Source organism: Hyposmocoma kahamanoa, unplaced genomic scaffold (genome assembly GCF_003589595.1).
Source record: "Hyposmocoma kahamanoa isolate Upper Pololo Valley unplaced genomic scaffold, ASM358959v1 192, whole genome shotgun sequence".
In the NCBI taxonomy this organism is placed as follows: Eukaryota; Metazoa; Arthropoda; class Insecta; order Lepidoptera; family Cosmopterigidae; genus Hyposmocoma; species Hyposmocoma kahamanoa.
This window is the reverse complement of record NW_020653719.1, coordinates 2,008,280-2,025,289: the sequence shown is the minus strand read 5'-3', so window position 1 is coordinate 2,025,289 and position 17,010 is coordinate 2,008,280. Positions and strand designations below refer to the sequence as shown.

General features: G+C 36.6%; 2 protein-coding genes across 2 annotated transcripts in view; one reads left to right on the top strand and one right to left on the bottom strand.

Annotated features, from left to right (window-relative positions):
• LOC113226632 (RNA helicase aquarius) overlaps nt 1-17,010 on the top strand; it is a 129,825-nt gene that overhangs the window by 57,307 nt on the left and 55,508 nt on the right. The gene's annotated exons all lie outside the window — the stretch shown is intronic.
• LOC113226635 (G-protein coupled receptor Mth2-like) lies at nt 1,130-16,213 on the bottom strand. Its single transcript, XM_026459353.1, has 8 exons — nt 15,840-16,213; nt 14,204-14,383; nt 11,861-11,976; nt 9,379-9,457; nt 8,403-8,563; nt 7,668-7,806; nt 4,981-5,070; nt 1,130-2,522 (listed from the first exon to the last, which is right to left on the bottom strand). Exons 1-8 carry the CDS (start codon nt 16,130-16,132, stop codon nt 2,291-2,293), a joined length of 1,290 nt encoding a protein of 429 aa, XP_026315138.1. The 5' UTR covers nt 16,133-16,213; the 3' UTR covers nt 1,130-2,290.

The following is a 17,010-nucleotide window of genomic DNA, read 5'->3' as shown; positions in this document are numbered from 1 at the left end:
GAACTACACGGAGAGAAATATCGAACCGAGATAGTTTCAGCAATCTCTTAATTAATATTAGTTGATGTTCACAAGTCGTAGTCGAGTCGAGAGCTCAGTCGATGTCTAGGGCTCGTATTCTAGAACTCTACTCAATGCTCAAGTCAGGACTTGAGTATGATTAAAAGCACTAGAAATCATACTCAAGTCCTTGCCATTAGGGTCGTATTTCCAGTGCTTGAAATCATACTCAAGTCTGTTCAAGTCCTGACTTGAGCATTGAGTAGAGTTCTGGAATACGACCCCAAGAGTCTTCCTAGATGAAATTACAAATCTCCCCCTAAGCCTCTACACAACGCCCCCATTTTTTTTCTGGGTCTCTTACCCGCCCTGCAGCGCCCATAAGGGGGCGTTATCGCCCACTTTGGGAAAGACTGGTTTAGACTATGTAGTGGAGCTGTTGAAATCATAAACCATTATCAAATTGTAATACGAGCCATTTATATCCAATATCTGGCTTTCTCACAAAAGTTTTATTTTTATGATTTCGAAGGACTCTATGAAAAAGATGTTTTAAAAAATACAGCTTTATTGTTAACGCAATAAGTAAGCACTATTAAATTAGATTACTTTTTTTTACAAATATAACTTATTTGACTAATGACTGAATGACAGTGAAATCCTTATTATTACACAATAAATATGAAAAGGTTAGGCAGTATATAAAACAAACTTAATTTAATACATTATTTACACATACAAATGCTAAGATTCTTTCTTAATGCCCTACTTATGTCTTAATTAAAAGACTAGATATACGTATGTAGTTATTTAAATAACGCTCTCGTGATATTATTACCTTAAGTTATTACTTAATTACGTACATACATACAATTATTAAAAAACAATAATATGTTCCTGTACATGTTGTACCAGTTGGCTTTCTGCCAAAAGGGTGTGTTATATTTAGTCTTTCCGGATAAAAGCTGCGTTTCAACCGCTACTACAACAACACAAAGAAAAATTGGGAAATTGGGGAAAATAGTTCACTTCAGTTGATCGGAATAATGGAAACTACTATTAAAATGTATATATAATATTATAATTTAATATTAATTTCCATTTTTCCGGTCGAACTGAAGTGAACTCCGTCCGTTCTGTCTCCCTTACGGTCTTACTCCGACATATATTATGAGAAATATCTTTATCACTGATTTGATCAGTAAATCCTTTGATAATTAGCCTATTCACTTTTCGTTATCAATTCGTTCAGTCGGCGATGAAATAATAATGTCAGTTGATTGCAATTAATTCGTTTATCCACTTTTTACAGTAACTAGTTTGAAAGTACTGAAAGGGTTGTAACAATAAAAAGGTAAATGTAAAAAAACAGATACAACAGTATAAAACACTCCCTACACTTTAATAAAGGCACTTACTCCTAAATGGGCCGAGAAACTGAATTACAGATATATATATGTACATGTACAAAAGGTGAGATGAAGGTGTAAGGAGGTCACACCGTCACAGTACAAAAGACGGATCAGGTTATAACAGATTTTAAATGTCACGCAAGTTCACAGAGAGCGGTCGCGCTTACGTCTTCACTTTCCAAGTAAGTCACACAAAAAGCCCCTCTTGTCAATGTGCGCTGTTTATAAACATTGCCCATCCATTTCACTCTTTATTTTCACATGGCAAGCCTACCAACGGCCATCATATTATAGGACCACGTCAGATAACTGATTAAACTGAACAGATTTATATAACTCCAGAGCCACCCCTCTCCATCTCACGTTCTCCCCAATTTGAGCCGTCAAACTGACGTGACATTTGTAAACAAAGAAACCGTGATCTAGACTCGTTATTGCGATTCGTAGAAAGTTTAGTAAATAGTTTCTCTAATGATTAGAAAACAACATGTAAAAATATTAGCTAAGATTTGTAGTTTTGTACAGCGCATTACGTAAACAATAAACCGAATACTGTTACAATACGTTTGAAGCGATTACTGGCTCCGACATTTATATAGAATAAATTGGCGTCTATCGCATACATTTAAACAATAACTTGATTTATTAATTTGTAAATGGTTAGAAACATATGACCCAAATACAATTTATGCACACTTAGTCAAAAAGCAAATGAAATTAAATGTGTAGCCCTATCTATAGGCGCTCCAAAGCAAAAGAAAAGCGAGATATGACAACAGAGTAGTGTCTAGTGTCGGAGGCCTGAGATCACAGTCGTATAGCTAAAGACAATCTTGGCCTTTGTAATGAAGATATATAAGTTTCCAGTTGGCGAAATGCTATTTAGCAATCCCATTTCCATTAATTTTCGGCTCATCCATTGGATATCCAATCGTATGCTGTACCACATTTTCTTCGTCCTCTCCAACAGCCAAGCATTTCTCAACAGGTCCTGAGATGCAGTCCAGCCACCCTCTTTGATGCATCAGCTTAACTACTCTTCGTCGGAAGACAACCAGTACTAGGAATACTAACACTCCTTGTAGCGAATTCATTAAGTCTAGTATTTCCCTAAAAAGTAAAAAGTTTGATCACTATTAGAGTATGGTTATGGATAGTAGAAATTAACTGCCTGGTTACATAAGGTCAGGAATCAATGAAAAATATTAAGGGCGACCTATACTCGGCATTAGATGCGTTAACACCACGCATCTAATGCCGAGTATAGGGAAAAAATTATCTTATCTATATATTATATAATATCTGGGAAAAAATTAGCTCGACCTACGAATCAAAGTGACAGCGCTAATCCTACATGTATTTATAACTGCTCTTCTTTTCGTCGATTAGGACTCTGGACGTTAAATGAGAAGATCCCGGTTTCCATTCCCGAACCCGTTTAGAAAACGAAATTTCGCTAATGATTTCGGCGTGGGTGTTCTGGGTATAAAAAATTGCACGATTTAATTCCGCCTACCCCTTTCCATTTAAACTACGCTTACTTTAAAAAGAGCTATTCCAAAAGGTCTCACGTCTGCCATTTTCAACATCTACGTCCACTCCCTATCCGCTCGCCATACAAATGTGAAAGCGAAACGCTTCGTGCGATTCCTAGGAATGTCCACAACATACGGGTGGAACTCCAGACCACGTCTAGTCCCCCGATGATGGAAAGAGGAAGGCGGAATCAAATTATACAATTCCATCGCACACTCTCCGTGACATATCCTGTAGAATATACCGATAAGCAGGCAATGTTACGGCGACGTTCAAGCCTCTGCAGCTTCGCCTCTACTAATTCCCAATCACCCATAACCCGATTGACAAGCATGTCGATTGAATCCCAAGTGGCCAGTTGATATTTAGCAGAGCCACCCCGTAAGTGGCTTGACTTGTGCTTGGTACAGCTGAAGCAACCGTCCCGGTGTGAAGTAACGCCTCATCTTGGAAAGGATCCCAAACTTCCTGGCTACATTTTTGGGCATAAATTCAATGTATCTGCCGAAGTTCAGATTGGACGATAGGTCCATTCCAAGGAGCTGAAGACGGTCGGCTATGGGTATGGATTGGATATATTACGAAACGTCGGAGTCAGGTGAAACGGACTCCGTTTTGTGGAGAATAGACACGCATACGTTTTGGTAGCATTAAATTTGACAAGATTGACATCGCCCCAATCAGAAACTGCCTTAAGTGTCAAATTCAAAGGACTAACTATGGAGTCTCAATAAGACTGGATTTCTTCTCCACTGACCCTTGCATTGGTCAAGTACCTGTCCACAACTGTGCTGTCATCAGCATACTCAAAGGCACCTGGAATTAACATATCATTGATCTGCAGCAGAAAGAGAATTGCGAACAGTTTGGAACCATGAGGAACTCTATCGCCCGATGTTCGGAAGGGTAGCCTTCTAAGACCACTCAAATTAAAGACTAAGTTCACCAACATCACCATCAGTTAGTGGAAAGCCCATAAGAGGGAAGCTTGCTTAAAAGGCTTACGTGCCAGACCCTGCCAAAGCGTTTAGAAATTTCTAAGCACACTTTATAACGCCTGTGTGGTGTGCAAGTTATAAACCTTTCACACTTTTCGCAGCCGATTCGATTCAGTACTCTTTAAAATGGATAAGACTTACTAATCTATGAAGCAATAAGGTCGCAGGACCACAAAGGATTATAAAGTAACGCGTTTAATATTGTGTGGTTTGCAAAACGTCATAAATAATCAATTGATAGAACTAGTTTCAATTACATCAGATAACCAATCTATTCTTGAATCGTCTTAAACCTAAATTAACGCGTGACTTCATTATGGAAAGCGCGCTATTTAAAATAATCTCAGTACAGAGTACTAAAAAAACCGACCTCAAAAGTACGTGGAATTACGTCTATTTGTTAAGTTTTATTGAAATATCCTTAAATTCGTCAGTATACAGGACTTGAGACTGGAGATAATAAAAATCGATTCTCACTACTCAAAGTATATGGAGAGAAAAACGCCTTGAATTGGAGAAATAGCAAAATCAACCATTAAAATAATTGCTCCTTAAGTAAAATTTAGTCGCTACTTATAAAAATGAATCTTCATGCGTGAACAGCCACCCTTAGAGGTGGATGATTTTCTTCAAAATGAAATGGGACCACTATGGAAGTACCTCCTTTCCAAGAAAAAAAGAATCATGAAAATCGGTTCACAAATACCGGAGTTATCGCGTAACACCATAAAAAAACATACAGTCGAATTGAGAACCTCCTCCTTTTTTGAAGTCGGTTAACAAATAACAGGGCTGGGCCAATAATTTTTCCTTAATAACATGAATGTCACAGCTATCTAACCTTCTGTGTTCAAACGTCAGCAGCGGATAAATCGAGTCTTTTGAATGTTTTCTCTTTCTTCTTCAATAAACAAATGCTAATCTGATATCAAAATTAATTATTAAACCTGAACAATGGAGTTAGTGGATAATCTAAAAAATTGCAATAGAAATATTACGTAACAATTGTGTTAGAATTTACAAAGAATACATACCATACTATATGAGACTTGACCATTGTGCCAATCATCTCGAATATCCAAGGCACACCCATAACAAAGAAGAGTCTTAACGTCATTGTAAATCTGAAAAAAATAAAAATTTACTAATATATTAGATAAGAGACTGTAGGCCATCATCTGCCATGGCTTAAAGGTCAACGACATCACACATTTCCAAGGATTGTCAATCGTGTTCAATACAAAGATTTCATAACATTGTTTTTCTACATCGTTATCGAGAGGTATTACTAAACATTCTGAAATGTACGTTGTTTAGAATTTAAAATCAAAGATACATCCTGCCACAAGGATTCGACCCGTCTCTAACCTTGACAAGTACTCACCCTTCAGTTAGGCTTCCACTGCTCTACTTAGCATCGAATAGACCAGCTCAATTATCGGACATTCCTCTTTTTTGTCTGACCTCACCACTGCTCTTTTCTTACCTTTTTTATTACGATGACGACTTTGGTGACCCAAATAGGCACAGTCCTAAGTTCGATTTAGGTTAGGCATAATTTAGAAACGCGTTTTTTAAATTTATTTTAATGAACGGAATCTGGGTAATGCCTCTACAGTTAATTTAGGCTCTCTGGTACTCATAATGCAGAATCAAGAGCCGTTAAACCTAACATCACGATTTAAATTCATTTCTATTTTTAGACTGTTCAAATATTGGAAATGTAAAGATTGATGTGCTCTTGACTGGAAAAGGAATTCCCAGATTTGAAACCAGTTTGTAATATGCGGTAGTTGGACTGTAGGTAATGGTAAATAACATTTGTTATTTACTACTTGTATTTGTTATACTTAAAAACCAAAAGTTTTCTGTGTTACTGTCAACAAGTGATACCATGCATTGGAAAAGAAACTATTTTTTCGGTTTTAAATTTGTTATTCTGAGCAGTGAACCGTGACCGCGTTATTCCGGTAGCGAAAAATACCGCGCGGTATTTGGCGAAACCGGAATACCGCGCCATTTCACTCAGGTAGGCGGTATCTTTTCACGCGATTTTTGTAGTAATCACGAAAACCTAGACCATAGGTTAGCTCTGCACACAGCGTATATGCATACGCGCTGCAGACGTGCTGTTGTCGCCCGTGTGGCTTGCGCATTTTGATAAGAGATAGTTTTAATTTTAGTTTCGATTGTTAATTTCAGTTAGTTTTTGAAATGAAGCAACTAAATGAAATTCCAAGTATAGACTCCAGTGGAGTATATAAACATTTTGCTTGCAACGCGATGTTTACGCGTGTTTGAATCGATTCGATCGACAACAGCGCGTCTGTGGCGCGTACACGCGTAGTTGACGCGCGTTTACGGCACCGTTCATGAAATGCGCGTCGTCGGCGCGTATAAAATATGCCGTGTGCATAGGGCCTTAGAACTCGATTATACTATACAGTCATTAAACATTTATTATTGTTATTATATTTGTATTCAATTTGTACTGTAGTAACTCATATACGTGTGGCGCACTATAAGTTTCCGGAATTAATAAGAAAAAAATATTATAAATGGTCAGAAATTAGATTAGAATTTGTCTGTCTGCTGGTGTGAGAACTTGCATTCTCGTGGTGTAAGATAATATGGCGTTTACGGCTATTTTTACGGAGTTTGTCAATAACTTCCGGCAAACAAATGGTCAAAAAAACAAATCACTATTCACGGTACAACGATTCTCCAAAGCAACAGTAGCCACGTGTCCAGTTTTATTTAAAAAAAAGCAATCATCCTCTTAGAGGCACTTTGCACGCGCGCCACTTTGATTGGTTTCGGCTCATCTCGAAAGACCCATACGCTCGATTGCTGCTTTGTTTTGGGATCGTAACTATAAATCCATGTTTCGTCACATGTTACTATGTCCCACACCAAATTTGATGCTCCTTCGTTGAATCTGGTAAGCATGGCATTCCACCAAGTAACGCGATCCGTTTTTCGAGCCTCAGTCAAATTGTGTGGGATCCACCGCGAGCACAGCTTTGTCACACCCAAATGTTTGTTGTATTGATTGTATTCGACTCATGCCTAACGATGCCCGAATCTCATAGTATGTCACATGCCTGTCTGTTTTGATCACACAGTGCACAGAATCAATGTTTTTGTTGTTCACAGCAGTGGAAGGGCGACCATCACGAAATTCGTCACTGAGATTCGTCTCTGAGCTGTTAAATAACACTTAAAGTCGTAGAAAATCATACTACGAAAATTTTCACGAGTTAAATCCATGGTGATGTAGACAACCACTTTCTAAAATGACGCTACGATGTAAGTGACAGCAAATGAAACAAACTGTATTCTACAGCCAAAGAGTTCCATTTTCAAATGTTGTAATTACTTTTTAAATATTGCCGATGTAAGTGGCCAATTCCGGAAACTTATAATGCTATGGATATCATCCGTGTTTTGTTGAAAGCGAAAGCGCCATTTCGAAAAAAATTCAAGGCAGCTTGTTTAAATATTTACGTCCTTTAAATTTTTATTGAATTAATATTCAATTATTTTTTGTTAAATTACTTCACTACTTTGTTATATTTATTAATACAAAGATCGAACACTCAGAAAAAAAAACTTGGATCCGGCCGGATTCGAACCGACGTCTTCTAGCATACCGTGGCAGACGCTGTACCAACTAAGCCACGGAACGAAATTATTTACGTCCAAGGGCTTATAAACATACTTGAATCTCAACGCTTTTATATGGCTGGAGGAGAATGAGTTTCGCCAAAGCATAAACGACGTGTAGATGAAGATGCCAATGTTGATTAGTATCAATAAAGTCATGACACTGTACATGTACCACCATTGCTGTTTCGTATCTGAAATAATAGATTATTTGTTAACCACATGTGAAATTACGGGCACGTGGGACTCGTCAACTTTATGTCTCAGGATGACGGGCGCAGTGCCGGTGCCCCTCAGGTCTTTGCGATTTAAAGCTCTGAGTGTCACTGCAATTGCTATGGATAGGCGCGCTTACCACCAGGCGGACGTTTTGTTCGTCCCGTCACTTGATATTATAGTAATTGTAACTTTTTTATTTAAAAAAAATCGACCTCAAAAGTTCGTGGAATGACATCTATTTTATTGGGCGGTTTCGCGCCCTTTCCGGAAGTTTACCGGAAAGGGCGCGAAACCGGATCATTCCCTACTTTGCCACCCTTACAGGTGGAATATTTTCTTTAAATTTGAATGGGACCAACCACTGAGGTACCCTCTTTCGAACAACAAGAATCGTCGAAATCAGTTCACAAATTCCAGTCACGTCACAAATGTGTATCATACATTAAAAAAAAATCAGTCCTATTGAGAACGTCCTCCTTTTTTTGAAGTCGATAAAAAAAATATACCTGCTAAATAATTACACAAAAACTACACTTTAAACAAATTAAATAAAAACTAAGAAGCTACTTACTAAAAAACCAGCAGTTGTTTAACCCCAGGCCAGGCTTCAAGTGATTTCCAGGCATGAAATTGATTATAGCCATGATCATGGCTAAAATAGCAGGGCTACCCCAAGAGTAGATTGCGTACCAGATGAATTCTTTCCAACCGTAGTTTAGTACGGAGGGCCGCCTTGAATAAAATTATTGTTTACTATTTACAATTTATATAATAACCTTTGGCAAAAACATGTTTAATAACCTAACCTCAGTACAGAGTACTAAAAAACCCGACCTCTAAAGTCATTCATCCCCTAATTTACCACCCTTTGAGGTCGAATATTTTCTTCAAATTATATATAAATAATAAATGGGACCACTTCTGACGTATCCTCTTTCCAACAAAAAAAGAGTCATCAAAATCGGTTCACATATGACGGAGTTATCGAGTAACATACATACAAAAAAGAATAATTGAGAACCTCCTTCTTTTTTTGAAGTCGGTTAAAAATAGTGGAACTTTGTGTCCTTCACAATTAAATTATTAAATAAGATATTAAGTAACTCGTGGTAGCCTAATTGTGTCAAGGATAGAGTGCCGTTAGTTCAAATCGGGGCTTGCACCTTTAATGTGAGCATTACTGCGTTCCGGTTTTGAAGGGTAAGGGGTGCTTGGTGAAATTACAGGCAACTGGGACTTTTCAACATAAAGTGTGACGGGCGCAGAGGCAGTGCACCTCAGATCTTTGCGATTTAAAGCTCTGGGTGGCACTGCAACTGTTACAGACAGGCGTATCGTTTACAATCAGGCGCACGACTTGTTCGTCTCATGATTTAGCATTATAAAAAAAAGAAAGAACAGCTATTATTATATGTGTGGCGTTCCCATTCCGCATTGGACCCGCGTTGGAGCAACCCAAGCCCTTTCATTGTGAGTGGAGGCCTGTGAGACTATACTAGATTATATAGACTAACTATTATTATTATTAAGGTGTATAAATTACTCACTTCATACTTATCAATATCTGTATGGATATCGAATTTGTCCAAAAGAAACTAGCTATTACAAAAAAATATGCCAGGAACCCTGCAAAAGGTATAAAATTATAATTTGAAAAAAAAAAAAACCGGAAACGTGTTTAGCCATTATAAGAATCGTTAATCAAATACAAACAAGTTGGAAAAATAATAATTTATCGGAATTTATCAATTAGTATTGAGGAACGACTTCGAAATAGTTTAAGTAATTATTTTTTTTAGTTGATTTTGTCTAATTAAATAATTCACAATCTTGTTTTTACCAAACAACGTTTGGATACGTTGGTACCAAATGGTTCAGTTCATTTTTTTGTCTTTCGGTTAAATGCGTTTTGTTTACGACGGCGACGTCAAAACTAAAGCTCTGTTTTTTGATACATGAAATTTTTGTAGAAACAGCGAGGGTAATTTTCAAATTACCTTAAAATTAAATTTTCTCTGTCTATTTCGGTGGCAATTTTCATTATTTAAATATTCTAATGAAAATTGCCACCGAAGTCAAATAAAGAAAGGTAACCTGAATATTACGCGAGAGATAGGCATTATGGCGATCGTCATCGCTACTTAAGTCGAGGAATATCGAAGTTGACATTGTTTCTTGTCTGATCGATAGCTATCAAGACTGGCACTCTAAACTACTGTATAAATGCATACACAGGTATACAGTTTTCACCGTTGTTATCTTGACGGTATAGAAATTAATTTAAAACTAGGTGGTTTACTTCACACTGCCACCCTAAAACGGCTTTTAGTGATTCTTTCTGCGGCAATAGTTAGTATATACGTAAGTATACTCACACTCGTCGTAAGTATACTCAGATACATATTCTTTTTAAACAAAGAAAAAACAAAATGGAGTGGTCGACTTCACATGTAAAGTTGACAAATAAGTAAGTAATGAGTTGAAAAATAGTTTCATTTCCTATACATATGTTAAGTCAAGAATTATGCGCCAAATGACATGATAGTCCACGTAATTTAAAAAATATGCAATTTAGTATGCCCGGATTAAGTAATGCGCTATTATATGAAAACAAAATCGACACGGTCACCGCGATTTCTCGCAAAAACAAATGACATTAGACACAAGCTGACACTATCACAATTTAGTGTATTGTCGAGAACTATTGGCAGGATCATGAACATAACTCGTTTAATACGTTACAAAATTCCTATGAATGAGTTAGTTCCTCAAAAATAAGCCCTACTGTAAGCATTTTTATTGTTTCGATGATAAGAATTGCGCACCAATTATCATCAATTAAATCGTTAGTATATACTTTTCAGTAACTCTCGGCAGGCTTTGAAAACCAGGAAGCCTACCACAACCTCTTAAAACAATGTTACTTTAACCTTACATTGACTTTTCATACCATGACGCGCTTAAAGTAAGCTTATTATAACGTTAAAACTATGATGTTTTATGCTGCCAATGCAGCTTTGTGACTATTCATTCACACAGTTCGTACTATGACGCGACTTTACCATTAAAGTAATATTGTTCTTATGTCAAATTTAGCAATCTTAAACTAGTTACACGGATGCAATGGAAACAATATTATTTTCTTATTTATTGTCTAAATATTGATTTGTAATGATTAAAAGTTGAACTTATTTATTTACATAAATCTCTTCAATATTTTATTTATTACATTATTTTCTTTTTTTAACAGTTAAAATTCTCTGCATGTAAATAACATGAAGTACTTAAACATTATACTACGATACGACGATTCGGAACATCAAAAAAGACAGAGATGGCATTACATAGTTCATATAGCGTTATTTCTTTCCAATTTTTAGTAAGGAATAGACAATATTGGGAAATCATTCGTTCTTTCAATCATTTTAGCAATAATACATTGGATATGATGATACAATGATACACTGGACAGGTTTGTCATGGTACGAATATGAGTAATGTTATAATAAGCTTACTTTAAGCTTACATTGAAGTAAGATTGTTTTTAGGCCTTGTCTTTTTGTGGGTAATAAAATTCCACTCAACTTCGAAGCTTTGGAAGATTTTCTTAAAAAGATAATTTCTGCTAAGAACTATCCCTTGCGCAGGCAACATGCATACAATCGTTAATATACTCTTCAATAACTTTCAGTAGCATCTTAAACACCACACGTTTCGTTGGCAACGAAATCCCATATTCCACTTAAGAGGGAATTTCTCAAAAATAAGTCAGCCGTCCCGCTTTTTATTTTTTCGACGATAAGAATCCCTTTCAGTAAATCTCGGCAGTTTGGAAAACCAATCGTTTTGTGGGTGTATAGATAAAATGTACCATAGACAGTAGACAATATAAGTGACAGGATCTCAAATCTCCAATGCGCTTTATACTAACACAGAGAATATGCGACAATGGAATTGGACTTGTCTGACTGTGTATAAAAATAGGTTTCTGTCTTACCTCTAGTGTATAAAAATAGGTTTCTGTCTTACCTCTGGCAGCGCAGAGATCCATGTCAATATACGGTACAATCTTCATTACAGCTAATATACAAAGTCCCACTCCAAGACTAAAGCAAAAGTTGATGATGCTTTTGCCCAGAAGGTCCCTAAAAAATATAATTATTATTAATTGTATCTACAACACGACATTTATTTTGTTCAACATCATGATGTTTTTCTACCATGATTTGAATATCATAACAAAACATTGTTAGTATTTTCACAAAAATATACTCATTTATTTTTGTGAAAATACTAAAAATTTTTTGTTATTATTGATACAAAGATCGAGCACAAAGAAAAATCCTTTCGATCCGGTTGTACTTGAACCAACAACCTTGCCACACCGTGGCTATCGCTTTCCCAACTAAACTACGGTACGAGTTGCAGTGAAAGAGTCGTCCAGGGAAGTACTGCTGCTGTACCATACCTATTTCTGCTGCCAAGCAGTAATGTTAGAATTACTGTGTTCCGGTTTTGAAGGGTTAAGGGTGCTGGTGAAATTACAGGCACATGGGACTTGGCAACTTATATCTCAGGGTGTCGGACCCAGTGGCAGTGCTTTTCAGATCTTTGCTATTTAAAGCTCTGAGTGGCACTGCAACTGTTATAGTAGCTTACTACCAGGCGCATGACTTGTTCGTCCCGTCACTTGATATTATAAAAAAAGAGCCAGCAGACCTCACGAATATCATTATCCGCCCGATCTTTGTTTTTGGTTTCAATTTTATTTTTACATTACATATGGTTTTACATTACGGCAGTATATAGTCAACTTGTAATATAACATATTAGCCTGTCTCACATATTTTTACAAACATTTGTACAAATGTATCTCCCGGGCCGGGAATCGAACTCGGGACCCCTGCTTGGCGGACCGGTATAGTAACCGTGTGACCACAGGGGCAGTAAATTAGGGAGCCACTACATTTACTTACTCGGAAGCGCGTTCCGCGGAATTCCGTGCACTAGAGAGAAAAAGACGTTGCGCTCGGACCGCCGACGCAAAACGTACGGTCACAGAACACATTATATTCATAAAAGTCATCATCAACAATTTATAAATATGGAACCGATATTAACAATTCCAATCTTATTATTTTTTGTAACGCTCTAAAAATGCTTATTTCGAATAAACAAATAGACAATTTATTTCGAGAAGTGGGTGGGCTGTGAATGCTATATTTAGCTGCTTTACAGTTTTCTCTTTGTGTGGGAATACGATTCAATAATCAAGGTCATGGTCCTGATTAATGTTGCAGAACACTGATGTTGGTTTCTCGGTAATCTTTATTACATGAAATCTTGTTTCTTCGAGATCGGTTTTTAACACCTTGCGTCGTAAACCTAATGCGCGAATAGTTTTAACAATCTAGATTCTTTTCTTATTTGATTTATTAGTATTTAAAGACATGGGTCATATATTTTTAGTTTTGAAAAGTAGTTTTTTTTATAATATCAAGTGACGGGACAAACAAGTTGTGCGCCTGATGTAAGTTACACGCCTGTCCATGTCAGTTGCAGAGCCACTCAGAGCCTTAAATCGCAAAGATCTGAGTGGCCCGTCACCCTGAGGCCTAAGTAGACAAGTCCCATATGCCTGTAATTTCACCAGCACTCTAACTCTTCGAAACCGGAACACAGTAATGCTCACATTAGGTACTGCTTTATTCTTATTTTGACAGTTAGTCTGTTAGTATCGAAATCAATTTTTAGCCATACACATTTTAATAACGACAGACGTATTTGATTATGTATATTTATTTAAATGAAAACCTTTAAAATATGTCTTCTATTTGTATTTCTTATTTTATAATATCAAGTGACTGGACGAACAAGACGTGCGCCTGACGGTAAGCTGCACGCCTGTCCATAACAGTTGCAGAGCCACTCAGAGCTTTAAATCGCAAAGATCTAAGGGGCGTTGCTACTGCGCTTGTCACCCTGAGACATAAGTTGACAAGTCCCATGTGCCTGTAATTTCACCAACACCCTTACCCTTCGAAACCGGAACACAGTAAAGCTGACGTTACTGCTTGACGGCAGAAATAGGTAAGGTGGCAGTACTTCTCTGGACGAACTATTTCACAAGGAGGTCTACTAGTCGCTAGTAGATAAATGCTTTTTCAAGTTGTGTAAAGGAAGGTGCGACTATTCGGCCAAAATGCATGTGGCGAATCGGAAATTTACATTGGGCAACAATACGTGTTTGCGTACATAAACAAGTAAAACTTAATATTACAGTTTTTGTTATCATGAGCGCGGTTACCAGTAATACTCGTCTTTTTGTTTGCAACCTGTATAAAAGACTAAATATTCTTCATCATAACTTACCTAAGCTCCTTAAATAATACATAAATCAATGCAGTAAGAAATAGAAACAGCGACGACACGAACATGCAGTAGCCGAATGTTTCATCTGCTATCACTCCTACGTCTGCCTCGTAGCAGACTACAGCCAATTTACGATAAACACTGTTATTTCTCAATATTGTCGAATTACCCACGCAGTAACTGAAAACAAAAATCTACTTGTAACAGTATAGATTTTAATACTTATGTTGTTTTTCATAACGTAACATTCCTTTCCTGTAAATCCAACGCATCCTGGGCAACAATCGGCGAGTACCTTACGCCAATTGGCAAGTCCTTTCACCACGATAGTAAGCATTGAGTTTACCATCGATAAGAAGAAGAAGGGCATCACTTATGTACGCAGAATCGGCTTGACTTTGTGTCCTCTGTGCATAATAGAGCTAATAATCCCGGTACAGAGTACTAAAAAGACCGACCTCAAAAGTACGTGGAATTACATCTATTTGCCAAGTTTTATTTAAATATCTCCTAGTTCGCCACTATACGGGACTTAACAAAGGAGATAATAAAAATCGGTTCTCACTACTCGAAGTATATTGAGAGTAAAACGCCTTTAATTGGAGAATAGCATAATCAACCATTAAAATAATTACTCCTTACAATAAAATTTAGGCGCTATTTATAAAAATGAATCTTCATGCGTGAACCACCACTCTTAAAGGTGGATGATTTTCTTCAAAATTAAATGGGACCTCTGTGGAGGTACCCTCTTTCCAACAAAAAAACAATCATGAAAACCGGTTCACAAATACCAGAGTTATCGCGTAACATACATACAAAAAAACATACAGTCGAATTGAGAACCTCCTCCTTTTTTTGAAGTCTGTTAAAAAGACATTGCACGTTCCGTTCTTCAACGTGTAGGTTTCATAACGATATTTTCCTTCAGCGAAAAACTCATGGTAAATTTCAAATTAAATTTCGCACATAAATCCCGAAAAATCGGAGGTGCAAGCACGTATTCGAACCCACGGCCTCTGCTTGAGGAGCGGTAGGTCAAACCATTAGACTACCATGGCTTTTTCTTTTAAACGTGTAATCGTTGGGAAATATAGGTATAGTAAGAAAAAGACATACACCGTGTAACAAACCTGTTAATAATGATAATAATTTATGAAGCAAATGAAAATAAGGCCCAACAACCTCTTCTCTCGACTTTACTCATACTAAATACGATTATCGTGGTAAAGTATATGGAAAAATCGGCAGTCGTCACAATGTTGAGCTACCAATTCTGTGTAAAATGTTTAAAAGAAGGGTGAATTTGTTGGCGTGAATTAAAACAAAATATAATTTACAATAAAATTTTCGACATTTCGACAAAATTATTATCTATAAACACTGGATTCCTTGGTGGTTTAACTAAAACAAATGTATTTTTAACCGACTTCAAAAAAAGGAGGAGGTTCTCAATTCGAACAAAAATATGCGGGTACAACAATTCTTATTATGTAGGAAACCATAGATAATAATTTTTGGCATTTAGGCCGAAATACCTGGCCCGGAATGCCTGCTACTGGCTTGCTTTATCTACGTATACACAAGCTACTTACCTAGCAGGCATATAAATTATAAAACAAAAGCCAACTCTCACCTGCCAGCTTCATATTCAACTTCAAAATTCTGTAATCTTATTATAAGCTGGTCATAATCGTCAACACTGAAATCAATATCCTCTGTAGCTTTAATGAACCCTGTGTCATTACAGCCGATGCTCAACGGCGAAGTCACGTTGGCTTCTGGTTCCCAGCAGAATGTTTTGGATCTCTTGTGAATTAGAATCATTTGACCTGGCGGACAACATTGTCCGCTCGAATCATTGCCATATACAACGGTAACAATAAATGCTAATATGGTAATTGCTGTTAATTTCACCATACATTCCATCTTGATTGAACCTGTTCTCTTATTTGGCACTTTGCACTAATTCACTTAACACTTCAGAGTGTACATAATTGTTCTTTCACCGGGTATATGTATTCGTTCTTGTCAATTCTCGACATCGATTTTCTACGATTGAATTGAAATATCCTCTGATTTAGTACTTTCTCCTTACAATAGTCAGACCACTTTCATTACACGGTCAACTCTGAAAAAATATATTTTTTTAATTACGTACGTATTGGCTTCTTACGTTCAAACAACGTTTCGGGATTAAAAAAAAATAGTTTCATTTCCATTACGTAGGCATTTGTTTTCTCGTGTTCCACTGTTACATGTCGCCGCACTTGAAATTCAGTTACGATAGTACAAAATCACTCTGTCTACCATCAAGACATGTGCCCAGATGCAGAGTTAGACGATAAATCAATATGAAAATATTATTTTTCGGTGCGCAAAATATTTGTCACCACATTTTGTGAATAGATTACGTAATAAGAGTGCCATTTTTATGATAATTGAATTAGACAATATGAATACGCGTATTGTGTATTTTAAAAAATTGGCCTCACTAAGAATAATTATTTTTTTGTATATTTTATATTTTATTTTATTGGACAATAATTTGATTATTCTATTAACTTTGCGTTCTTTTACTTTATCCTTTAATTTTTTATTCGTTTACAAAATTCACTTGCACCGTTTCAATTAGTTCGCATTTACTATTGATTAGTTAACCTGGCCGCATCGATTAGTTTAAAAAACTTTAATGACGACATAAATAAACTTATTTATTTAATTTTTGTTTTTGTATTTAAACTTTTCGACTTCGATTATCGTATTCTTATGTGAAAATTGTTCTTCAAAATTTATACACCTCTATA

What these genes read in the sequence shown, in the direction of transcription:
- LOC113226635 (XM_026459353.1), bottom strand. Translation starts at nt 16,132, where the DNA reads ATGGAATGTATGGTGAAATTAACAGCAATTACCATATTAGCATTTATT. An exon ending in GGATCTCTGCGCTGCCAGAG is followed by an intron (nt 9,458 to 11,860) that starts GTAAGACAGAAA and finishes TACCTTTTGCAG; the next exon opens with GGTTCCTGGCATATTTTTTT. An exon ending in AAACAACTGCTGGTTTTTTA is followed by an intron (nt 7,807 to 8,402) that starts GTAAGTAGCTTC and finishes CTATTATTTCAG; the next exon opens with ATACGAAACAGCAATGGTGG.